The sequence below is a fragment of the Sminthopsis crassicaudata genome, chromosome 3, assembly GCF_048593235.1.
Source record: "Sminthopsis crassicaudata isolate SCR6 chromosome 3, ASM4859323v1, whole genome shotgun sequence".
Lineage (NCBI taxonomy): Eukaryota > Metazoa > Chordata > Mammalia > Dasyuromorphia > Dasyuridae > Sminthopsis > Sminthopsis crassicaudata.
This window is the reverse complement of record NC_133619.1, coordinates 121,390,602-121,416,199: the sequence shown is the minus strand read 5'-3', so window position 1 is coordinate 121,416,199 and position 25,598 is coordinate 121,390,602. Positions and strand designations below refer to the sequence as shown.

General features: G+C 31.2%; 1 protein-coding gene across 4 annotated transcripts in view; it reads left to right on the top strand.

Annotated features, from left to right (window-relative positions):
* The window catches only part of MYCBP2 (MYC binding protein 2), a 288,824-nt gene that overhangs the window by 94,758 nt on the left and 168,468 nt on the right, over nucleotides 1–25,598 (top strand). For all 4 annotated transcript variants that reach the window (XM_074299302.1, XM_074299303.1, XM_074299301.1 and 1 more), the window contains exons 18-20: nucleotides 9,930–10,037; nucleotides 19,437–19,556; nucleotides 21,481–21,562. In XM_074299302.1, the coding sequence (XP_074155403.1) occupies nucleotides 9,930–10,037; nucleotides 19,437–19,556; nucleotides 21,481–21,562 (310 nt within the window). The remainder of the gene's footprint in view (nucleotides 1–9,929; nucleotides 10,038–19,436; nucleotides 19,557–21,480; nucleotides 21,563–25,598) is intronic.

Genomic DNA, 25,598 nt, shown 5'->3' with positions numbered 1-25,598 from the left:
AAATTCAAAGAAAATGGTATGATAACATTGAAATATATATTTATCTAATTATTCCTGTAGTTATCCAAATACCTGGGATCGTTATCTGTTAAATGTTTCATGAGTTCACAAAGTTATAATTTGAGAACATGAGACTCACTATTATTGAGTCTTTAATGTTTATGCTCATTAAATGGTCTTCATTTTACACAATTGACAAAAATTGCAAAAAGGATATTATAAATTGTCAGTTATAAACCTTTTCCTCCCATTCTACCTTCCTTTTTATATGGCATAAAAGTTAATTTGTAATGAAGCTGACTGAATTGGTTAATGCTAAAATCGTTATCTTTTTACTGTACCAAAGTAATTTTAATCATTTTTCATGCATAGAAGAGAATGTACTTTAAATAAGTTAACTTGTTTGTAAGTATATTCAGAATGTAACATTCCTTTAGTTTATGTGACATATTGTTAAAAATTCCTCTTACTAGCCCTCAAAATTCAGTAACAATGTAACTTTACTTATTTTTTTAATTTACTTATAATTATTGGGGAATCACCTGTTTATATGTTTTAATTTTCTAGGTAGTTGAATTTTTATGTTGTTAAACTTTTATTTTAACCGTTTTTTATTGAAATCTTCCTAAAAGGTTTTGTACATTCTACTTTTAAACATTATGTTGACCATAAAATAACCTGTATTTTCTGCTTCAAAGTCATCATTATGAACTATAACTTGTAAATACTTTGTTGCAATTACAGACCTGAGTTCAATTCCCCTTTGACTTTGTGACCCTGGTTATTAAACCTCTTAGTTCTCCAAGCAGCTTTCCAAGTCTATAAGTTGCAGAACAGTTTCTGATTTGCTTTGTTAGCATGAGTTTCCCCACCATGCATTATTTACACAAATGAAATCCCAGGTGCAGAACCAAAAATAAAACATTATAATACAGAGATCCTCTTAGGGACCATGGAGGAAAGCATGATTTTTTTTTTTTTTTTTTTGCACTAAAAATAATTGATTCCCAAATTGCTTTCTCCATTTCTGCTGTCTCTTTCCTCACTGTTATTGTCACTTCTCCATATATGATCCATATTCTCCCTTCTTCCCCTCAGTATGTTGCTATAAATGTCAGCTTACTTTACATTCATGTTCAAACCAACCACTAGTTCATGATGAGCTCAGATATTTGTTAGCACAAGTATTTTTTGGAAATGAATGGAAAAACATTTAAGTGTTTGTTTATATGCTCGGGGATATACTAAGTACCTTACAAAAATCTGAAAACAAAAGCTAAGGCTTTTTTCTAGAAAAGCTATTTTTCTTGATAGTCTATTTTAATAATTTTCTAGAGAAGCTGTTTTTTGATACCTATTTTAATTTACTTTTAGATTTATTGCTATGTTCTGCATGGTGTAGCTTACTAAAAGTCCAACTTTATGGTAATGGAGGCATCAGATTATGAAGAGCACCTTTTGGGTAGCATATACTACCTGATGATCTACGGTCATTCTGAAAGACCTGCCTCATGTAGTATCAACACAGCTGTGTCAGTCTGTGAAAACTATTTAATCTCCATGTGCTTGTTTCCTCATCTTTAAATGAGAGGTATAAGTCCCTTTCCATTGTAATTTTATGATCCATTAAATGTTTACCACCTTCCTTCTTTAATAATTGAGAAATTGATTTTTAGTGTATATTGCTTAAAATATTTGCTTGCTTTTTTAAAAGGAAGACTTTTTTTTTCTTGAAAAATTACATTGGACTAGAACATTCACATTACACATTTCTATGCATTCTGTGATAATTTTTTGTTTTAAATCTCTAGGAAATATAGAAAGCTTTGATCCAAATCTTGTATTTTAAAATGTTGGAGTGTCTTTATTTGGCTTAGTATTTAGAAGAATGATTGCTGGCATCACTTTAGTATCATAATTTCCTATAAAGACTACAATACTGTCTTAAGAAGAGGAGAATCTATCCTCTAGTTTCTCTTCTGCTCAGTACCTTTATTCTATATTAGTCAGACATTTTTTAGTTGAAAATAGGTACTGTTTCATCAGCAATAGTGTCCTGATCAAAAGATCAGTTTTGATCTGATTTTAAGCCTGTTTACCAACTGTAGACTCAATAGGAATTGAGAAGTGTACAGCAAGGAAGTCAGCTAGGTGGTGCAGTGGGCAGAGTACCATGTCTGGAGTCAGGAAGATTGATCTTGTGTCCAAATCCACCTTCAAACACTCTATGTATGACCCTTTGTTTGCCTCAGTTTCTCATTTGTAAAATGAGTTAAAGGAAAGGGAAAATGAATTATCTTGACCAAGAAAATTCCCAAATGGGGTCATGAAGAGCTGGACACAATTGAAAATGACTAAATAACAATGAGAGCATAGTTGGATAGTGTAAGTAATTGCCCTCGGGGTAAGGAAGAACAAGGTTGAAGTATTGTCGCTGACATCTGTTGATACCCCTGACATCACTTGGAGAACCAGAATATGTCCCTTAACTTCTCAGTTCTCCAGTCCACTAGTAGGACCACTAGGCTACACATAAGAATTCCCCAGTGGCTGCATATTGACTTAGAAAACCACATATAAACACTTTCTGTGTTCTATTCTATATTTATTTTGTTAAATATTTCTAATTACATCTTAATCTGGTTTCAAATGCACTTGAGAATATTCTCTTCTAGGTATTTCTAATTTGAACAACTATAATTTGAAGCACAGTTGCATTAGGGAAAAGATTTTCCTCATCAGGATTTCCCTGATAAAATCACAGGTGCAGACCAATTCATTCTTTCAGTCAATCACTTCATACCATTTCTGGCTTCTATCCTTCCTGCTAGATATATTTTCTAGTAAAGCATGTTAGTGGCAATGATGGACTTTGTTTAAAAAAAAAAAAAAAAAGTAATTGGTAGTATACTAAAAAAAACCAGAAACAACAAATCAGTGGTGTGGTTTGTTGGCCTTCAGTTTTTACTTGCCTTTTGGTGGTATCTGTCATGTGCTAGCTATTAATTTTCTGATAGTAATTTAGAGATCTGTGTGTCTAAACAAACCAGTCTAATCCCTTCTTCCACTTGTGAAGACTTTGAACCTAGACTTTATTTCACTCTTCCTCCCAAGTTTCCTCTAAGCTAAATATCCTCCAGTCCTTCAGTCAGTCCTTATATCACATTCTAGGCCTTTCATCATTCTGGTTGTCCTTAACTGATTATTCTATACTTTATCAATGGACTTCTTAAAATATGCTATTCAGAATTGAATATGGTTCTTCAGATCTGGTTTGATGAGGGCAAAATATAGCAGGAATACCATGTCCCTAGTGTTTGAATACTGTGACTCTGTTTAGCCTAAGTGTGAATTAATTGCCTTGAGTGTTACTACTGTCCACTATCGATCCCTTAGTACAATGCCTGGCACTTAATAGATGCAGAATTGATGTTATTTGTTTTTTCTTTTCATGGAGGACCTGACATTGGAGAGGTGATGCCATGACATGTAAGTGAATTGGATTTAAGTGAAGTAGGACTGTGCAAGGTCATATGCCTCACTTTAACCTCTAGAGTCGTCTGGGTCCAATAGCCAGATATAGATATGGAAGACTGGAATTGGCCCTGGATGTAATAGGAGACACTGGCCCTTTCAAACTAATGTATTTATCAGGTCTCTGTTTGGCTAAGGCTGTACTCATTCAGTGGTTACCTATAGATGCTCTTAAAAGTATTTATTGCCCTTTTCTTTTTGCATCCCTGAATGAACCCAAGATATCTTGGGATTTACTAACTAGATTTCTTTCTTAAGTCTCATGCCTTAAACCAAAACCAATCTGAGTCTCATTGCCACCATTAGGTCCTAGGTCAAGCCCTATTTGGTCATTGTTTGACTCACTGAAAGTAAGAGCAATCATTTCTGCTTTTGCCAAAAACCCTGAAGTTTTCCCCTCCCAGATTCATTCATTTAATTATGTATTTATTTGTTCATCTATGTTTTTTCTATCGATCTTAAAGATGGTAGGGTTTCTTTTAGACTAGGTAAAGGAGAGATTATTTGCTTCAATTGCTTCCTCACCTTAATCACTGAATGGGTTCAGCCTCAGCCAAACAGAAACCTGATAAAGATATTAGCTTGAATAGGCCAGTGTCTCCTATTACATCCAGGACCATCTGAGGTCATCTTGATCTATATCTATATCTATATCTATATCTATATCTATATCTATATCTATATCTATATCTATATCTATATCTAGCTACCGGACCCAGATGGCTCTGGAAGGGAAAGTAAGGCAGGTCATCTTGCATAGCTCCTTCACTTAAATCCATATTATTTGCATGTCATGGCATTACCTCCTTGATATCATAGTGCTCTTCAAGAATGACAAACAACAGCAACAAAACTTGTAGTAATTGAGGCAAAGAATGGCTTTTTTCACCTAGTTCAAAAATAGAAATAAATGAATAAATGAATCTGGGAGAGGAAGGATTTCTGGCTAAAGCAGAAATGATTTCCATTTGCATTCAATATGAGTCAATCATGACCCAAATAATGACCAAATGGAGGTTGGCTTAGGACCTGCTGTTGGCCAATCTAAGAGAGTCTGAGTGATTTGGGTTTGAGGCATAAATGTATCAACAAGCTTTTACTGTATTAAACATTGAAGATATAGCTGCAAAAGTAAAAAAATAAATAAATAAAATCCCTACCTTTAAAGAGCCTATACTCTTTTGTTGGTATATAACATATACTTCAAATTAATGTACAGTAATTGGGTGAAGCAGTATGAGGTAGAATGCCTGACTTTGGCACTTATTGTTTCATCCAGGAAATGCCTCTTAACCTTTCTGAACCTCTGGGGATAATAATAGCACTACCTTATAGTGTTATATTGAGGATGATGTATGAAAAGTTTTGTGAACTTTGAAGTGCTAAATAAATTCTATTGTTGTTATACTACTGAGAACTAAGGGGATCAAAAAAAAATATTTTGAAGGATGGGGTATTTGTGTTGTGCCTGCGATTCTAATACACAAAGATGAGGTAGAAAAGTATTATAAAATCCTCATTTTAAAATGTGATCTAATAGTAATGTATTCAGAAACATAGGGCCAAAAACACAGATGAAATCCCTAATTATCCCCAGACATCTAGTTCCTAATTGACAGAGAATCTTTGAAGACTGCTTGTCAGGTCTAGCCATTCAGTTTGTTCTTGGCTGAACTTCACTGAATGTCTTGACTCATTTAATTATTATCTAGCCTGTATCTTTTTCACAGTTTTGATGTTACCAAGAAAGAAAAAAAGAATTCATTTTTCTATTAATGTCCAAATTTCACATATTACAAGCATCTTCTAAGTCTAAATTATTCTGAAATCTAAATTAATTGGAGAAAATAGGACAAATGAGTTGAAAGTTATACAAACATGATAATATTGTGAGTTTGAGTTAAATTTTAAAAATAATAATAATAAAGGAATTCTAATAATTTACTATACATGCATATTGAATCATAATTTTAATACTTTAAATGATCTATGATACAGACAGTTCATCTTTAGACTTGTGATGCATTTTTCTCAAAAACTAAAATAATACATACTAAATTTTAAGAATTTTTTTTGCATTTTTAAAATGTGATGAGAATTTTCAACAATTAAAAAATATTTCTTTACAAACTAACTTGATGTTTTTCCCATTTGTATCAATATATTTATATCAATTACTTTGTTTCCAAGTACTTTATCTGGAAAAGTTGGTAGGTCAAACATGACCCTTTGAAAAATCTTTTATTATTATTTCAGCAAAACATTTTTGTTACCAGAAGCCATGATCCGAAAATCATTGTTACTTAATTTAAACTAGATTGATAGGCAATATCCAGAATTTTAAAGAGTCATATATTCCGTCCTAGTCATATCACATATGTAGTATTTTATTGAGTCTAAGTTTTAAGGACACTTTAAGGACAAATGGTAGAGAAAAGCAACCCAGAATTATTCAGGACCTTTGGGAGTTGAAGGTGACTCTGGCCTTTTCAGGAAGACTTGAGTTCAAATCTTGTCTCAGGACAATGAGTAGCTTTGTCCATCTGTGTCCATCTGTGTAAATCAATTTCCCCACCTGTAAAATGAGGAAATTATGACTACTAAGTTCCTTTCTAACTTAAAATCTATGAATCATTACTCAGTCAGATAAGCTGCTGGAGGAATCCATGAGTAGCAAGGTTAGTTTGATAAAAAGGAGGGCCATCTTATTCTCTGAGACTGAAACAAAGAGGAGTGTTTAAAGCCAGAATTTGGGGGATGTGGATTATGAGAAGAAAACAACTTCAAGAGGGATGATCTCAGTGTCCTCAGTAAAGTAGGATGTAAGTTTATTAGCTGATAAACCAGGTTTATTGTTGTGTTGGTGTTTTGAGAGAGGACATTGTTTGGACTTGACTTTACTGTTCACTTCATGAAGAAGGCCATGACATCAGGGAGGTAATGCCATGGCTTGCAAATGAATTGGATTTTAGTGAGGGAGGCTGTGCAGTGTCACCTACCTCACTTTCTCCTCTGGGTCCAGTGGCAGGATATAGACCAGGATGACTGGAGATGGCCCTGGATGCAGTGGGAGACCTTGGCCTTTAAGTTGAATTCTTTCCCAGGCCTTTGGTTTGATGTCAGGATCAAATGAAATAATGTAGGGAAGCACTCTGCAAACTTTGAAGCACTATCCATAGTTTTTAATTAATGTGAATAATTAATCTTTTGAACTGATTTCATTATTTGAATATGCATTGCATATTTCCATTGAGCTCTGATCATTGACCATATTTTACATAATTTTTAACTTTAAATAGAGGGAATTTGAATAATAGTAAATTTATGCTATTATTGTTATTTTAGTAGTAATAGCATTATCTCATTTGATCTCCCTGGTTATTAATATCAGTTAGAGCATTGACAGGGTAAATGCAATTTGCCAAAATTGTTTGCTGCTATGATGACCTAATAGATCCAAAAATCACTGGATCCAAATAGATGTTTTCTATATAGATGATAAGATAAAAAGGCTTCATTAATTATCTCCACTTTGTAGAAGAAGAAACTGAAATTCAAAGAAGTTGTGCACAGCCAGTTTCAGTGGTTGAATTTTTACCCAGGTTTCTCCTTACTTCCAAGTTTAGGAACTTAATTTTACTGCCTACAAACTCTCTAAGTAGCTTCCGGTACTTTCAGATTAAAAATTTCATCAAAGAAATATCATAGGTTTGCACCTACCAATAAGATGATAGAACTTGGCTTAAATTTTAGAAATAAACTATCTAAAGATTACATATGCTTCATTCCACAGTAGAAAATTTAATGCCCTTAAAAACCACATTAAATTTAAAATGTTAGTAAAAAGTCTTCTCATAACAGTAATAATAAGTCTACTGTTTATTGGTAAAATTATTTATATCTTTCAAATATAACAAGTGGTTTTTGGTTTGGGTTTTGCTTAAAAAATCAACTACCTATTGTAAGAGCTTTGTTTCATAACTTGGGTAACACACATGCCTTATCCGGAAAATAATAATTGTTGTATCTAGTTTACAATTTTGTCATCATGGCAATTTAACCAGGGCATCACCTTGTCCTTTTCGTGTGTGTGTGTGTGTGTGTGTGTGTGTGTGTGTGTGTGTGTGTGTGTGTGTGTTTGCCTGGTTATTAATATCAGTTAGAGCATTGACAGGGTAAATGTATATTTACCAAAATTGTTTGCTGCTATCATGATAGCAAACTTAGAGGGTTTGTAGGCAGTAAATTTATAACCTACACTGGATCCAAATAGATGTTTTCCATATAGATGATAAGATCTTACAGTTATTTTGGGGTGATATTGTGCTGTTTGCATTAAACCCCAGAATATTCCAGGACCTTAATGACAAATAATTGAAAAATCACCTCGCTGTCCATATAGAAAAATTAATTAACTCCTTTTGAATAAGGCATATCATTATCTATATCTGTATTCCTAGAATCTACCAACATTCCATACACATACACACATATACACTCTCTCTCTCCCTCACTCACACACACACACACACACACACACACACACACACACACACACACACACACAGCAATAACTAGAAATGTTATGCATTTAGACAGTGATGTGCCCAGAAGTAAATAGAAGAGAGCAGAAGATTGCATATGTGAAAATGTCCAATGTCTTAACAATCTCCTAGTGCTCCTTGAGCAAAAATTCATCTAAATCTTTTTTGCCTTAAGTTTGCAAATCTTATTTTCTTCAGAGAATTAAAGTTTCAGGCGACTTGAAAGATAACAAAGGGAGTACTGAAGTATGTAGCAGCATGTTTTCTGTGATGACCTGTATGTAAGAAGTGGTCTAAAGGATTGTATAGAGAAAATGTTTGATCCAAAAAGAAGGTAGGCTAATCACATGGCAAAATCAACAGAAAATAGAGGGACAACTTGAGTATTTCCCTTGTTACCCACAAAATATGGAAAGATTTTGTGGAAGTCTTCTAGTACATTGAGCGGATGGATACTTTATAGAAGAAGGCTATGCATGAATTACAAAATTGCAGTTTATATTGAGGTGGGGAATACATCAGTAAGATCAGAAATTCACTGAAATAGTAAATGTGTGTGTGTGTGTGTGTGTGTGTGTGTGTGTGTGTGTGTGTGTGTGTGTACATGTATTTATATATAGAGAGAATGTATTGGTGTAAATATTATCTAATATACTATATTGGCATAGATATTAGTCATGTTCTTTCACTAAAAACCTCTCCTTTTATCTCACCTCTATAAATCTGATTTTGATATGGAATAAAAAAGAAAGGTAGAGAAGCAGAAAGAAACAGACAAGAGTCATAATCTGGTCATATTCAGGGCACCTTCGCTACTTACTGGATAATAATTATTTTGTTTTGTTTTTCAATATATCATTTTTATGCTGTCAGAAAAACTTCATTTAGGATAGCCTATATGGACGGCATGGTGACATTTAAAATACCATATGTGTTTGAGTATTTAGCACAGTGATTATACCTTTTTGTTTTCATTTGTTTTTTTTAGTGGTGTTCATATACAATGTCCCAGAAGTCTTAATGCATTTAAAAGCTATTGAAGTTTTTAAATGCTCAAGACTTTTGGGATATTTTATTCATATTTTATAAATTCTTTGATAAAGTTAAAACATAATTTTAGAAAAATCTTAATAGCATCTTTTGATAGTTGCTATGTCTTTCCATTCTTGATATAGTAATGATTGTCATCAGTGTTGATAAGTGCAGAAAATTTCACTATTATTACTAATATCATAATCACCTTGTCTTCTCTGTAAGAGAGTAAATAAAATTTGCTTTAGTAATATAAATGGAATTTTCACCAAGAATGAATTACACACCTTAAGTAAGGTCATAAATGCATTCAAATGAGTACTTATTTTCAAAAAACTTTATTATAATTTAACTTAGCTAAAAACTTAAGAGTTTTAGCAATTCATTTCAAAAGTAAATTTTATTCAAAGTAATATAATCTATTATATTTAAATTACATGTATGTAGCTGCATGAATATGAATATTTGGGGAAAATGTTAATTTAAATCATCTGCCCAGTTCATTTAGAAATAGTACTTTATCATATTATACATTTATACATGTATGTATGTATATATAATCCAATAATTGTAAAGCATGTTATATAGTTAATTTTGAATGAATTTGAAATCATCATCTGTTTAGGAACATCAAGGAAGTTGTTGATAAGGGAAGGGGTTGGAATTGTATTAAAGTGGAGTGAGGGGAGGGGGAAAATATTTCCCACTCCCATAAATAAAGAAGTCATTCTTCATACTTTTAAGTTGAATTATTTTTGTTCAATTCAGTGTTTCCATTTTGTGAGCTTTTCCATGTATATGCAAAATGTTTCTCCTCAGGCCCCCTTGTATTTCCTGGTCCTATTTTTATGAACCATCGAGAACAGGCTCTAGCCAGAGTCAGACCCCATCCAGCACAACTAAAGCATAAACGGGACAAGCACAAAGGTATTTGGTCTTCCTTACTGACTGGGATGGGGCATTTGCCCTGTTTTTTAAGTCATTTCTTCCATTTGCCTAATTTTATTCTTGGAGATATGCACAAAACTGATTCTCCTGCTTCGTTTCTGTCCTTCCTATTTAACCTGAGGAGAAAAAAAAGCACACACACACAAAAAATGCTAAGTTGCTCTAAAAACTTTGCAAATGTCATGTTTTCTTATTTCATGTTTTACTTTTCTTTGATAAAACCATTTTATCATGTGTCTTTTTTCTTCTCCTTTTCTCCCTAAATTTCACAAAGATAAGTGGTGGTGGAGGAGTGAGGTGCATAAATTTATTCATGTGATGCTACTTTGTTGATTAAGAATCACTGAAACAAAAACTGAGAAGATACTTTCAACTAAATTAACAATAAAAAATAAACATTTGATAATATGCAAATATATAAGCATATATAGTTATAAATTTAGGGAAATAAATTCCATAAAATAATAATTACAATAAAAATTAATTATGACTTTCAAATTCATTTCAATAAATCTTAGATATGGATGGAGCCAATTATAAAATTTATTTGAAAATATTTGAAAAAAATTACATGGTGTCCAGAAAACAAAGAAATAGACAAATTTCCTTTGGTAAATATTTCTTAAAGTAAAGACATACTGGCAAAATAAACCTGCAAATATAGTATTTTAAAATTCATTAAAATAGGAATTAGAATAACTATAGGTGGCAGCCATATTGGTCGGGGAAAGATGGAAGGAGGTCATAAGCAGTGGGATATAGGCTTGGTATTGGGGCCTGCTTACTTTTTCTCTATTGAGTTTCTGTATATTCCTTGGATTCTAGATGATTAGGTTGGAAGAGATATACTCTAGTCTGCATCTGCAACTGGAGGCCCACTTTTAAATGTTTTGGGTGCTCTGGAGATTTGGTAAATCAGAATCATCTTGTTTCTGGGATTTTTTCTTGGTATCCTGGGGAGCTGGATTAAATATGCATTATATTGAAATATTTTAGCACTCATAAATCAGGAACCAATTGAATTCAGGAAATTTAAAGTGAACAAGATAAAATATAATAGATTCTAGGATTTCCCAGATTCATTTAATATAGTTCTTGTAAATTAGAAGGTAGGCTCTGTCTATCAAAGAATACTTTCTTTTAGTTGCTTATACTTAAACAAATATTTCTTAAACAAACTGAACAAACTAAAGGACAATTTTTATAAAACAAACGTGCAGTACATAAAAATAGATCAATTCTGATTGTTTTTGCCAAAATATGCTACTTAGAGGTTAATATAACTCCTTTTAAAAATTTTTACTTGAAATTTATCAATTATTACATTTTTAGGTACCTAATTACTATAACTAAATTTGTGATTCAAAAACAGGAGAATTTATTTTGAGTTTTAAAAATAAATGAAATATATTTTATAATTAGTTCAGTTGTATGTTTCTCTACTCATTCAATGTTTTGTAAAAACATTTTTAATATAACATAAAATTTGTAATAATAATAATAATAATGCTGTTTCTATATGACTTTAAAGTTTTCAAAGTGTTTTATATATCTGCTTTACGTGAACTTCACAACAATCTTGTTACATACAAGGACAATGAGTTTCAGAATGTTTAGTGATTTGCTTATGTTCAGATGGCTATAACCAAAATAGGATTTAAACCCATGTCTTCAGGATACTAATTTCAAATCTTCTTTGCTCTATATATTACATTGTCTTTTATGGAACTGTGGCATTTAAAATGTAATTATTGTAACATTGTCAGAATGTGTTCCTTTTCTATTGCTTTTAGAATTCTTGCTTAGCTTTGACCATAGTTAAGTAAATTCTTAATTGAGAATTAAAATACAGCTATTAAAATGTACAACTTTATTTTTAACATCATGTGTCAATTATCTATTTTGTCTTTTAGGAGTAATTTATAAATACAAAAAGAACTGAACTATAGTATCCTGTATATCTTATAATAGCCTGTCTTTAGGCTTCATTCCCTGGACTGTCTTATATGATAAAGTCCACTTACTGTACCAGTAACAGAATCCCTCAAGTTCCAAAAATATTTATATTATACTGATTTCTTATGGTGGATAATAACATAATGAGATTTTAAAATATATGAGATATTAAAAATTGATGGATAAATGTTTTATAATCCCCTCCATCTCATTTAAAATGCCACTAAGGGTTACCTTATCATTTAACAACCCATTTGAATATAATTTAGAACTCATTAACCTTAAACTTACTAACGTTGGATAAATATGATACATGAGATTTCAAAAATATAATGGAAGAGTAATTCTCCTCATTCTGTAACCTTCTCCCCAATCTATGTTTTCTTCCCAACATCTACTATACCTACAAGTTTTATTTTATATTCACAAACTCATTGTTTTCTGTTTACATATATATCTATCTATCTATCTATATATATATATATAGTTTAAAGACAACTAAAACTTACTTTGCTCTGCCATTTTTCATTGAAGATATGACATGAAGATCAAACGTTTGGGATGGGTTCCCAAAATATTCTACAATTTTTTGAAGGTTTTATAAACTTTTAAAAAAAGTTATAGAATGTTTAAACTCAAAGGAGCCTAAGAAATTATATGTTCTAATTCCCTTGTTTTATATATGTGGGAAAGCTAAGATCCATAGAGTTTGTGGTATGCCCATGGTAACGAGAACAAGGCCTATAGCTTAGCATTCCTAAATAATCCATCTTGTGACTAGTTTGATACTCAGACAATATGATTTAGCACTCATTGACATTACTCCTACCAACACTGGATAAATATACACAACATCACACACATGCACGTGCACACACACACACATACACACACTAGCAGACCTGGGAAAATAGACCATTTTAATTAGCCATTAACCAAGTTTAAAAATAGTTTCAATATTATTTTAGAAATATTTTTCTTCAAAATCCCTTTTTAACAACCTATTTCATATTTCAACAATAAATAAATTTTTGATTGTATTTGAAAAGTTTCTGAATATACCCAATTAGCAAAATCTAAATTTCCCTAAAAGTCTTTCTAATCTTGAATATTAAAAAGATTAATAGTAAAGTTATGTCCATATCTTACACATTCTATGGCAAAGTTCATTTGTTTCTCATAGAAGCAGTTAAATAGCACTCAATTTTAAAACATTATGCAAAATGCTGTTGAATTAACATTTAAAGATGTAAGTAATGGTGCTTCCAACTTCATAGTATAGAAACTCTATATTCATGTAAGTAGTATTTGGGATTTGTAGTAATGATCATATATTTAATACCTGAATATATAAGGTGTGTGTATTAATGATTTGTAGTAATGAGTATGATATTCTTGCTACATGAATATATAAGCACATATTGATGCATTTATACATATGCTTTCATATTGGTATACATGTGTATGTATCTGTATACATGTACACATGTGAATAACTGTGCATGTATACATATATTGATACATATTAGATAGTAAATAGCCAATCAGAATTTGAAGGCCAGTTGGTTTTCTGACTCTAAATGCAGTATCCTCTGCTTTCCAAGATTATTTCTATTTATTATTTTATGTACAATTTCTTGAATGTGCACTTAATATTTATCTGGAATGAAGAGCCCAATTGATCTTTTTATCTTTTCTCAGTTACATGCATTATATAAGTAATTCAAAATTAAGATTTAATATGATGATAGAAGAAATGTAATAATACTAAAGCAATCATAAGAGGGCACAAAATATTCCTGGTGACTGAATCAGTTTTGTACTAATAACCTGAATTTTTAAAAATATGTTACCAGATAGGGAATAAAGACTGATTCTGGACTATTATTGCACTGATATAGGGAATTCCTAGATGAAAATCTCCCATTACCAATACAAATTGGCACTGTATCTGCAACTTCTAGTCTTAGTTTAAAGAGAGTTGTCTAGAACTCTGGTAGATTGACCAGGATCCTATATCCAGTTTGTGTCAAAGGCAGGAATTGAAACTAGGTTTTCCTGGTTGGGAGGTCAGATCCCTATCCATTATTCCTTGATAATTAGAGGAATGTATAGTCTAATGAAAATTATAAAACTAGTGCTATTCAAATTCAGAGGACCCTTTTTTGTGTTTATGTATAAAATAGAATTTTAAAATTGGAGAAGAATTTACAGATCTTAATTTTAACTCCTTACTTTACAAGTTAAGGAATTGAGGTCCAAAGATATAAGTGACTTTAAGGGCACGTAGCTTATTTGTGAGAAAGCTAAGACTAGATCCGAGATCTTGATATTTCTATTTCACATATTTGGGAACAGAAAAAAATTAATTTTGTTTTCCATGATATGTACATGTATATCATATATATATATATAAAATATGCAAGTAACACGTATATATTATATAAGAAAAGGTCTAAAATATTAATTTCTTTTAAAAAACCACCTGTTCCAGGAGATATACAACATTAGCCCAGGATAAATGGTTGCAATGTTAACAAAGAGAAAACAGAATCCCCAGTTTCGATTTTGCTTTTGTTTTCTCAATCAAGAATAATCTTCAGAGTGAAAAAGGTAGGCCAAACATTGTTAAAAGGAAATTGAAGACCAAGATAAATGAGATTATGTAAGATAAAACCTAGAAGTTTTAAATTAGTTTAAATGTGTAGGCTTAGATTATTTACATTTTATAGAGTTCAAATTAAGTTGTAGATATAAATTAGGAGTTATTAGCTGTCCTTTGAATAATTGTGGTTATAGAGAGAGTTTTTAGGAGACTGAAAATAGTTCTTCCTCAGTTTTCAAAAAGGGAAAGGTGGTAGTTTCAAAATTACATTTATAAATATATACATACACATATAAGTACACTCACACTTCTTTATACATATATATTTATATGTGCATATGTATAGAGGGATTTGTATTTCAACACACATTTAAGAAAATATGAATATTTTGCATCCTGGACCCTGGGAAACGAAAGACATTAAATTTTGTTTTACTTTTTGTTTTGTTTTTTTAATTGGGACTGTAGTAAACCATAAACTCAATTTGAATCGTTAATAAAATATGGCAACCAAAAAAGCTAATCTTGGGCTACATTAAGAAAGGAATGGTTTCTAGCATAAGGATATGTTAATCTCTGTGCTCTAGTCAGGCAACATCTAGATTTGTGTTCATTCCTGAGTACCACCATTTAGTCTGGCTATTAATATACCAAAGAATTTCCAGAATAAAGTAGGCAGAATGGTAAAGGCCTTGAATCCATGTCAAAGAAATGGAGATATTTATTCTGAAGAAAAGACTTGCATAAGGCATGGTATCTCCCTTCAAATACTTGAAAGTCTGCCACTTACAGATGGATTTGACTTGTCCTTTCTACCTCTGGAGGACAAAACTAGGGATAAAAGTGGACAAGAGACAAATTTAAGATTGATGTCAAGAAATACTTTCTAACAATTAAGAGTTTTCCAAAAGTAGTATGATTTGCATCAAAATACAATAGTTTCTTTTTCACTGAAGTTTTCTAGCTAGCAAAGCCTGACAACTGCTATCAAATATGTTATAATAAGAATTTTTTTTTTCCGACTTAAGCTGGAAGATAAGACTACTGAGTTCTCTTTCAAATCTGTATTCTATGATATCTATGTAGATAAAGGGACATATAGGCTATATGTGACTATAATAAGACAGATTTTTATCTAATTGGAAAACTATGCAAATTGGGTTGATAAATAGACCATTATTGTCTAGTGCTCTAAAAACATGCCACAGAATTCTGCCCTTAGCTCTGTTCTATTTATTATTTTTAATCAGTAATGTGACTAAGTTCATAGAAAACTATTAAATAGCTTAACAAAATTTTATGCAAAAAAAGTTTCAATTTATGCTGATACAAGTCAAATATAAATCAGCAATACTGACAAAAAGCTAATTGTTTTTTTAGGCCTAGTTAATAGAAATATAGGATAAGAGATAAGAATAGTTTCTCCATTTACTGCATTAGTCAGCTTTCATCTTAAGTATAGTATACTAACCACACCTTTTAGACAACACATTAACAGAATATAATGGAGTTTTCAGAAGACAAAGCATAATCTTAAAATCATGTTATCTAAGAATTTACTAAAGGAACTGGTGATATTTAGCTTAGAAAAGAGAAAATGAGGTAAGAAGCTGTAATTCTTTCATAGTATTTAAGTAACTCATTAAAATTATCTCCAGGGTCAAGAATGAAATTAGCTAATAATTGAGAGAAGGGAATGTGCTTTTTTATAAGCAGATGTCTAGATTTTCATTTAGTCAGGAGACATGAGTTTGAATCTTGAATCTGACCTTGCTAGTTTTGTGTTTCTTTGCAATCACTTAGGATGTCTGAGCCTTAGGATCCCCATTTTTAATATTGGTGATGGTGATGTCTCACAGGGTTGTATTATTAAACTTAAGGAACATTCTTTTGGTTAAATATGGAGAAGATCTTCTCAAAACCAGAACTATCCAAAAATGAAACAGGTTATCTTGAATGGAATAATCAAGGAAGTAAAGGAAGGGAATGTGGGGGATTTTTGTTTGGTATCAAAGGGGATAATTGCGACCTTTTCTAATTGAAGTTTATGATGCTATATACATAACTAAGTAGTTAATCCCTAGAGTATTCAAAAGTTATTGTTTATTCACTTTGGAAACTATCCAGTCTTTTATTTTATGCTCCTTCTTTTAATACTTTTTTAAAAAAATACTAATTGCTTATTTACCCTTTACCATAGTCAAAGAAATCTTATTTTAATAAAATTTTAATTTTTGATTCTTGACTTCTTTATTCAAACACATAAAATAAACCATTTTGAATCTTTCTACCCTTCTATGAACAATTACTTTATTGTAAATTTTTAAATAGTAGGAATTGTAGCCATTATAAATTTTTATAATACCATAAATGCAATATTTAAATAGATGATTAAAGTCCATTTGATGACAATTAAAGCTCTGTTTAAAAAATTATAATACTATTGACAAGTTACATATAGATAAGTAAAGAGGGCTATTTATACTTGAAAAAATATTATAAATTATACAGTTATGTACCTTGCATAACAATTCTAGTTATACTCAAATCTATATATTTTTTTCAAAATAATTCCATAGTTGACTGTTTTGATATACGATTTCTGCTTTGAGGTATTGTGTCAGATTTAATTTCCATATAAAGGAAAGTCAATTCAAAAATCAGAGTAGATTAAGTAAAGATTTTTATTGTTAGCATATATAAAATTATGTGAAAGCAATTTGTGTTGCCAAATATAAGCAGACCTCATTTTGGTATTTAAATAATTTTATATTGTAAAAGATAATATATTTATAAAATTTTTTCATTTTATTCCCCAATCCAGTTCTCTTTTGGACTACTTTTTTTTCCATTTTTACCCAAATTTTTTTTCCTATTCAGATCTTTCATTCAATTAACAAAGGTGAAAACAAACAAAAAAAAAAAAAAAACCAATTTATTCTGGGTAAAGTAAAACAAAATTCTTGACATTTTTTTAAAAATCTGTTGGCTCATGCAGATATAGTTTGACAGTTTGATCTAAAACATTTAGCACAGTCTTCTAATATTATAGTAAAACCTCTCACTAATTCAGAATTGATGATAATTCATACAATATATGTGATATTTTTTGAGTAAAAAATTCAAAATAATTTCTTCCTCTGTGAATTTTCAGGGTCATACTTATAAAGGGAATCCAGTCTAAAATCAATAGCTTTTCAAACCAAAGGCTCAAGAAATTAAGGATTCCTTCAACGTGCCTCCAACTTCTGGGTCCAGCAGTTAATTCTTGTATGTTAAAGGACTTTTATGTTTATGATACATAAAATACATAACATATTTACATAACATAGGCCCATTTTGAGTTGTAGTTTTGTTAACTAATTTAACTTATTTGTGTCAATTAGTTTATAACACATAGTGTACTTGACCATATTAAAACTTCAAGTTTTTTTCTTATTCAGAGATTTAAATTTTTCACCAAGTTAAACAGGCCCCTTCCATTCCGAATTAGTGAGGTTTTACTGCTCTAATACCCTTTTTTAAAGAAAGTCAGTATTTGTCATCACTATTTGTGATTATTGGAGAGGGGGGGGAAGAGGAAAAAATTGGCGTAAAAGATCTTGACTTTTCCCCATTTTACAATATAGGTGGGGACAGTGGATATACCAAATAAATGAAAAGCAAATTGAAATGGAGATTGGTTAAAATTGAATATAGAATATATTTTTTGTAATTTTGTATATGAAAGGTAATTTAACCTTTCAAAACATAACAGTTATTGGCCATTTGACTACTTCTAGTTCTTTTCAGTTTAGTGCATTGAATATTAACTTTGTAATGTAAATAGTTACAGTCAAAACTTTTTTTTTCTGAGGATCACTAATTGAAATATGTTAAGATTATTATGAGAAGATAGAAAGTGACTTGATTCAATTATTATCAGTTTCTGCAAAAATACTCTTAATATTCTCCATATCATGGAATCATTTTTGGTCCTAAAGTTTGAGTATAGGAATATTCACAAAGATCAATAATTAGAGAACCTAATATGTGGTAAATGGAGGTCAGAGAAGAAAAAGGATAAAATCAAATAGGAGGGAAAGGGGAAAAAAGAGGAGAGGGGAAGGTAAAGAAAGGGGTGAAAAGATAAGGCACAGAGAAAGGCAAGAAGTAGTAATGCAAGAAAGAATGGAAAAAAATGTTGATGGCTAGTTCTGATATAATAAGAGGGGAAAGGCATAGAAAAGAATTTGATTGGATAGAATGATGGCGATATTGGGGAAGAGATGAGTGGAGAAAAAATATATACTTCATGAAAATATTCAGTTCTTTGAAAATAAATATTTAAGTAATTGGTTTTAGTATTTTGGCCACAAAACATAAAAGTTCTCTCTAGGAGATGCTTTTCATTGGGAATTTTAGTTATATTAATTGATAATACATAGTTCAACTACTTTAGAATATAATTGTTCAGTGGCTTGGTGTATAATTTTAACATGAATTATTTGTATTTCAAATTTATTATAGTTTATATTTGATTATTTTTATTAAATTAATGACTTTTCTAAATTGCATAACTGTCTACATTAGTAGTTCTTAACTTTTAACTGATTCAGAATTCTATATTCCTAATGATTTAGTAATTTACAAATATACCTTTCTAAAATTGCTTTGTTGCAGGTAGATTGTTGAGCTATTACTTCTAACAACTGCAGATTCTTCTTGCTGTCCTATTCTTTTTTATAACATTTGTCTCCTACTTTTTCCTAATTACTATTTTAAAATATGTTTTTGAATATGAGTAGTGGCTTAGTTAAATATCGCAATAATTACAGATGGAAGTGGAGAAAGAGGAGAGAAGGATGCAAGTAAAATCACAACATATCCTCCAGGATCTGTCCGTTTTGATTGTGAGCTCCGGGCAGTGCAAGTCAGCTGTGGATTTCATCATTCAGGTAAACACAACCATTCTGATAGCCACATTAAAATATTTAGAAATTGTAGTGAATTAGTTATAATACCATAAATGCAATATTTAAATAGATTTAACTGTCAAAAATCAAGAATTTGTCAACATGTAGCATCAGCAAAAGGAAGCACAGGCTGAAGTTTGTGTTTAGAAGAGCTAGCTTCAGGTCCTTCCTCTGCCCATTTGGTAACTATATAATGTTTAACTGATTTTTTATAATCTTTGAGTCTCATTTTCCTTATTTGTGCATATAGAACAATACTTTTAAGTCTGGAAGGGATATTACAGATTTAAGCCATTTCTTTTATTTTCAAACTGAGGAAACTAATGTACAAAGTAGTTAATATATTTAAAATTATTTATCTAGTTTTTGGGAAATCCATTATTTGAGATAAGCTTTCCTGACATAGTTCAGTCATGTTTCTATTAAAATAGCCTACCTTTGTACTTGTCTTGGTGCTCCCTATATGCTTTGTTTTCTGCTCAACATTATCTGAACTTTCCTCTAGGTTCTTTGGTATTTTATTTTGAATATTCTTCTTCCCTAAGGTTCAGGATCAGAAGTTATAGTGTAAAGAAGCCATAGTGTTTTGCATGAATAAAAACAATTGGGAAAGAAAAAGAGGTAGTCTTCATTTTGTTTTATTTACATTCTCTGCACTGCTCTTGTTAATTCCTGGAGGAAAAATCATTTTCAAAACAGGATAAGGATCAGGTGAAACTACAAAGTACTACTAATATATAAGGAATTATTTTTATAGTAAGGTTTATCATATATGGTATAAGTTTCAAAGGAAAAGCACCAAAAAAATAATTCATATATCTGGATTCTAGTCATATCTTTTGCTTATAATTTGCAATTACTATTCTAAGTATTATACCGTCAGTCAATTAAATGATCTCTAAAGTATCTTTTTCAGCACCATATTATTTATATATATATAATCTCCTATTTCTCATACGTACATGTACATATATATATTCTATCTATTTGTATATGTTTTGTATCCTAATTAATATTCAAATAGGTTAAATAGAAAAGTACAATAAACAAAATCATAATTTTGTAAAGTGGTTAATTAATTTCTGTTTACTCAGAGCTATTTTAGTATTTTAGTGAGTGTAAAGGGCTAAAACTCTGAATAGGTGCACTGAAATCAAACAACCAAGCACTTAAGGCTAATTACTTATTGGACAATACTCTATTAGCATGTACTTGGAAAAATGGCCTTCTCACTATTCTGTACTGGCTGGATCTTTTGCTGTATACAGATAATTGTAGGAGGGATTGGGGGTAGATAAGACAAACCAGAGTCACTTTGGAGGAGGACAAGGAGATGGGAGGTCGCTCAGTGGAGAGCGTGAGCCATCCCCTTCACTTCTCCCCCTAAAGACCGAAGACTTTTGCTTATTCTGACTCTGGCTGATCCTGAAGTCAACAGGAAGCTAACTTAGACTTTACAAGTGAGATAGTTGATTTGTCCAATATTATTGCTTTAAAAGCATCTATTTAATAACTTGGTTTTATGATGTTGATATGGAGACATTAAGTAATAGAGGAAGATGTCTACTAAATGACATTTACAAAGTATATATATTATGTAAAATGTATATAAAGTATACTGTATATAACATACATATAATGTATATAAAGTATATATTGTATAAAGTACATATGTATTTATATAAAAATTAGACTTTTTCTTTCTTGAGAAAGATTCTGCATAAATAGAACTAAAAATATATGTAATAAATCATAGACAAATAACTATTATAATCCCACTTAATTTTCCCAATTTCCTCTAACCTTCTAGACCATTCTAACAATAAATCATATAACTTTTTAAAACACTGAGGGATGAGATTGTCATTCATTAAAGAAAAACTAAAATAGCATATTTTGATTACAGTGGTTTTGATGGAAAATGGTGATGTTTATACATTTGGATATGGGCAGCATGGGCAGCTGGGACATGGAGATGTTAATTCCAGGTAATCTTTTTTTTTTTTTTTTAATATATTTTTTATAATATTATCCCTTGTATTCATTTTTCCAAATTATCCCCCCCTCCCTCTATTCCCTCCCCCCGATGACAGGCAATCCCATACATTTTACATGTGTTACAATATAGTCTAGGTACAATACATGTGTGTGAATATCATTTTCTTGTTGCACAATAAACATTAGAATCCGAAGGTACATGCAACCTGGGCAGACAGATATTAGTGCTAACAATTTACATTCACTTCCCAGTGTTTCTTCTCTGGGTGTAGCTACCTCTGTCCATCATTGATCAACTGGAAGTGAGTTGGCTCTTCTTTATGTTGAAGATTTCCACTTCCCTCAGAATACATCCCCATACAGTATTGTTGTTGAAGTATACAGTGATCTTCTGGTTCTGCTCATTTCACTCAGCATCAGTTGATTTAAGTCTCTCCAGGCCTCTCTGTATTCCTCCTGCTGGTCATTTCTTACAGAGCAATAATATTCCATAATCTTTATATATCACAATTTACCCAACCATTCTCCAACTGATGGACATCCATTCATCTTCCAGTTTCTAGCTACAACAAAAAGAGCTGCCACAAACATTTTGGCACATATATGTCTCTTTCCGCTCTTTAGTATTTCTTTGGGATATAATCCCAGTAGTAGCACTGCTGGGTCAAAGGGTATGCACAGTTTGATAACTTTTTGGGCATAATTCCAGATTGCTCTCCAGAATGGCTGGATTCTTTCGCAATTCCACCAGCAATGTATCAGTGTCCCAGTTTTCCCACAGCCCCTCCAACATTCATCGTTATTTGTTCCTGTCATCTTAGCCAATCTGACAGGTGTGTAGTGGTATCTCAGAGTGGTCTTAATTTGCATTTCTCTGATCAGTAGTGATTTGGAACACTCTTTCATGTGAGTGGATATAGTTTCAATTTCTTCCTCTGAGAATTGTCTGTTCATATCCTTTGACCATTTATCAATTGGAGAATGGTTCGGTTTCTTATAAATTAGGGTCAGTTCTCTATATATTTTGGAAATGAGACCTTTGTCAGAACCTTTGTTTTTAAAAATATTTTCCCAATTTGTTACTTCCCTTCTAATCTTGTTTGCATTAGTATTATAATTCCAGGTAATCTTTAACAATATGGAAATGGAAATCATGGTTTTTGTAAAGTTTTCTATATTCTTAAAACTGCATGGTCTGCATATTGTTCTTTTTTTAGCAATATTTTAATTAGTAAGTTCAAAGTTTAATATGTTAAATGCTAATTTGGGGAGGCAACAATAGTTGTTTACTGAGTAGTTTTACAGGTAATATCTCAGACTTTGAGAAATTACAGGTCTAGACTCCCTCTTTAAAAAAGTGCTGACAAAACTGAATCTATTTAGTTACAAATTTGACAACTACCTAGATTTTAAATCTATCTCAAATTATTATAGTATATGAAAAGATATATTAAAGAAAAATTTTAGACTGAGATTGCATTAACGAATTGTGCCAATTGAATTACTATAGATGCTGTAAGGATTCCCTTCCCCCCATGAGTAATTTATTAAAATTTTATTAATTTATCATTTCCCTTTCTACTTGTCATATTTTTTTCTGTTTAATATCTCTTCCTTTAAACATCTCTCTTAAACCTTACTGTACTTTTTCCTTTATTATTTGTAGAAAGGCCTTGAGTCTCATTTTGATGACAAATTGACAATTCAAGTTTCTTAATTCATTTTTATTAAATTAGATTCTAAATCCTTTAAAGACAAGTCTTCTTTTGTTAAACACTGGTTATACAACTCAGTCTTCTGGGTTTTCAGGATGTTAAAATGATGAATCAGACACTGTTTCCTCAAAAAACAACTTAATAGTGATTTTATATGTAACACATACATAACAGAGTAGAATATGTTAAGTGCATGAGAGGAGCACAAACTATTATAAAATCAATTATAGAAAAGATCACTTCCAGCTGCTGGGATCAGAGAAGGATATTTGGAAAAGATAGAATTTGAAATGAATATCATTAGCTTCAAAGAAGAAAGAACATATTCCAGGCATCTGGAATAGCGTGAGCCAAAATGTGGAATACAAGACATATCCAAAGGGTGATAATTATAATATGATGTGAGAAATACTTATTAAGTGTACCAGTCAATGTGTTAAGCAATGGGTTTATAAATAAGAAAAAAAGACAGCCCCTTGTCTCAGAGAATTTTTGATCTAATGGAGAAAGATAGTACACAAACAGAAGCTGAAAAGGGAGAATGGTGAGGGGGCCTCATGAAGGTGATAATGAATTATGAGCCAAGCAGAGCTGCTAATGGCAAACTTAGAAGTACCTAGGATGTTGAGCCCTTTATAAAAGGAAGCTATGGAAGGAATTTTTTTATTTATGCTACACCTAGAATGACAGAAGTAATTGAGGGTATTGATGAAGTATAAATAGCAAAGCTGAAGCAATCATCATGATAAGTTTTCTCTTGAAGATGAGTTTACCCTGGGCAGAACATAACAAAGGTGACGAGAAGTAAATCAAGTAGAGCAGCTGGTGACAAATTATTATGTATAAAAACAACAGGTAGATTTCAGAAACATCAGATTTCAACAAAAATAAGGAAGTTAGGAATAGGAGAACATTTGTGGGGGGAGGGGGGAATGAGTTCAGTTTTGGACATGTTGAGTTTAAAATGTCCATAGGACATCCAGTTGGAGATGACAAATAATCAGTTAGAGATGGGAAACTGGAGGTCAACAGAAAGATTAAGGCTTTTCAAATAAATGAGAATCATTAGCATAGATATAAACATTGAATCTTTGAGAGTTGATGAGATTACAAAGATTACCAAGTTTAGAAGAGTGCCTAATAGAGAGCCTTAGGACAGTTAATGGGTATAACTTGCATTAAGATCTTGAAAGGATTTGAAAGGAGTGGAAAGAAATTTAGAGAGTAGGTGAAAACTTAAAAAGAAGAGAGTATCTAGGAAAAGAGGATGAATAACGGTGTCAATGACTGCAGAAAGTTTGAGAATGGTGGTTGAAAAAAGAATATCAAATTTGGCAATTAAGAAATTATTAGTAACTTTGGAAAAACTAGTTTTAGCCAAGTGGTAAGATGGGAATCCAGAGAAATGAGAAAAGAATGAGAAGTAGAAATTGAAGCATCTATTAGATAAAAAGCTTCTTAAATTATGGATTGCTACCCCAAATTGGGTCACATAATTGAATGTGTGCAAATAATTTGGTAATAGTGAAAGGTATCAAGTATTCTGCTCATATTAATTCCTTCTTAAAAAATAAATATATCCTCATGAGTATACAAATTTGCTTTCATCTTTAATAAGTGGCAAAAATTATATGTATACCAAAGAATTGTTTATAATAGATTTCTTTATGACTTATTAGCAGTAAATGTTTGATTTTTATACCTATTTTATATATCTTTATACCCAGGGTCACGTAAAAATTTCTCAGGGAAAAAGTGCCGCAAGTAGGAAAAATTTAAGCAGCCCTGTATTAGATGGCTTTCTATGGAGTTTAGCAACAAAAAGGAAGAAAGATAAAGGATTGTGATATATAAAAAGTTTGAGAGACATAGTTTCTGGGTAATTAATCATTATATTAATAATGCTAATATATCATTAACAAAATGGTAATTATTTGGTCCATCTCTCTTAAACCAAAAACCCTTCATTAATTCAACTCTTATGTGCCCTTGAAAGAAATTTTCTGAGGGTGGAAATCAACTCTGATTGGTTAACAGTAATTAGAAAAAGTATATTATAATGAGAGGTTGACCTGTTCTAATGAAGGAATGGGAAGTTGAGTTTTTACCATTATTATCAGCCTTGCACTTCAGGGTCTGTCTATAACCTAATCGAGTTGATTTATAAATGAGGAAATAGAAAAGGGGAAGAACCTTGATCCTAATTCAATATTTAATTATTAAATACAAGAGAGAAATAATCTTTTCTCTCAGGATGATAATCCATAGGAAAAGACAGAACAAGTAAGTTTTTAGAGGATGCAGCAAACAT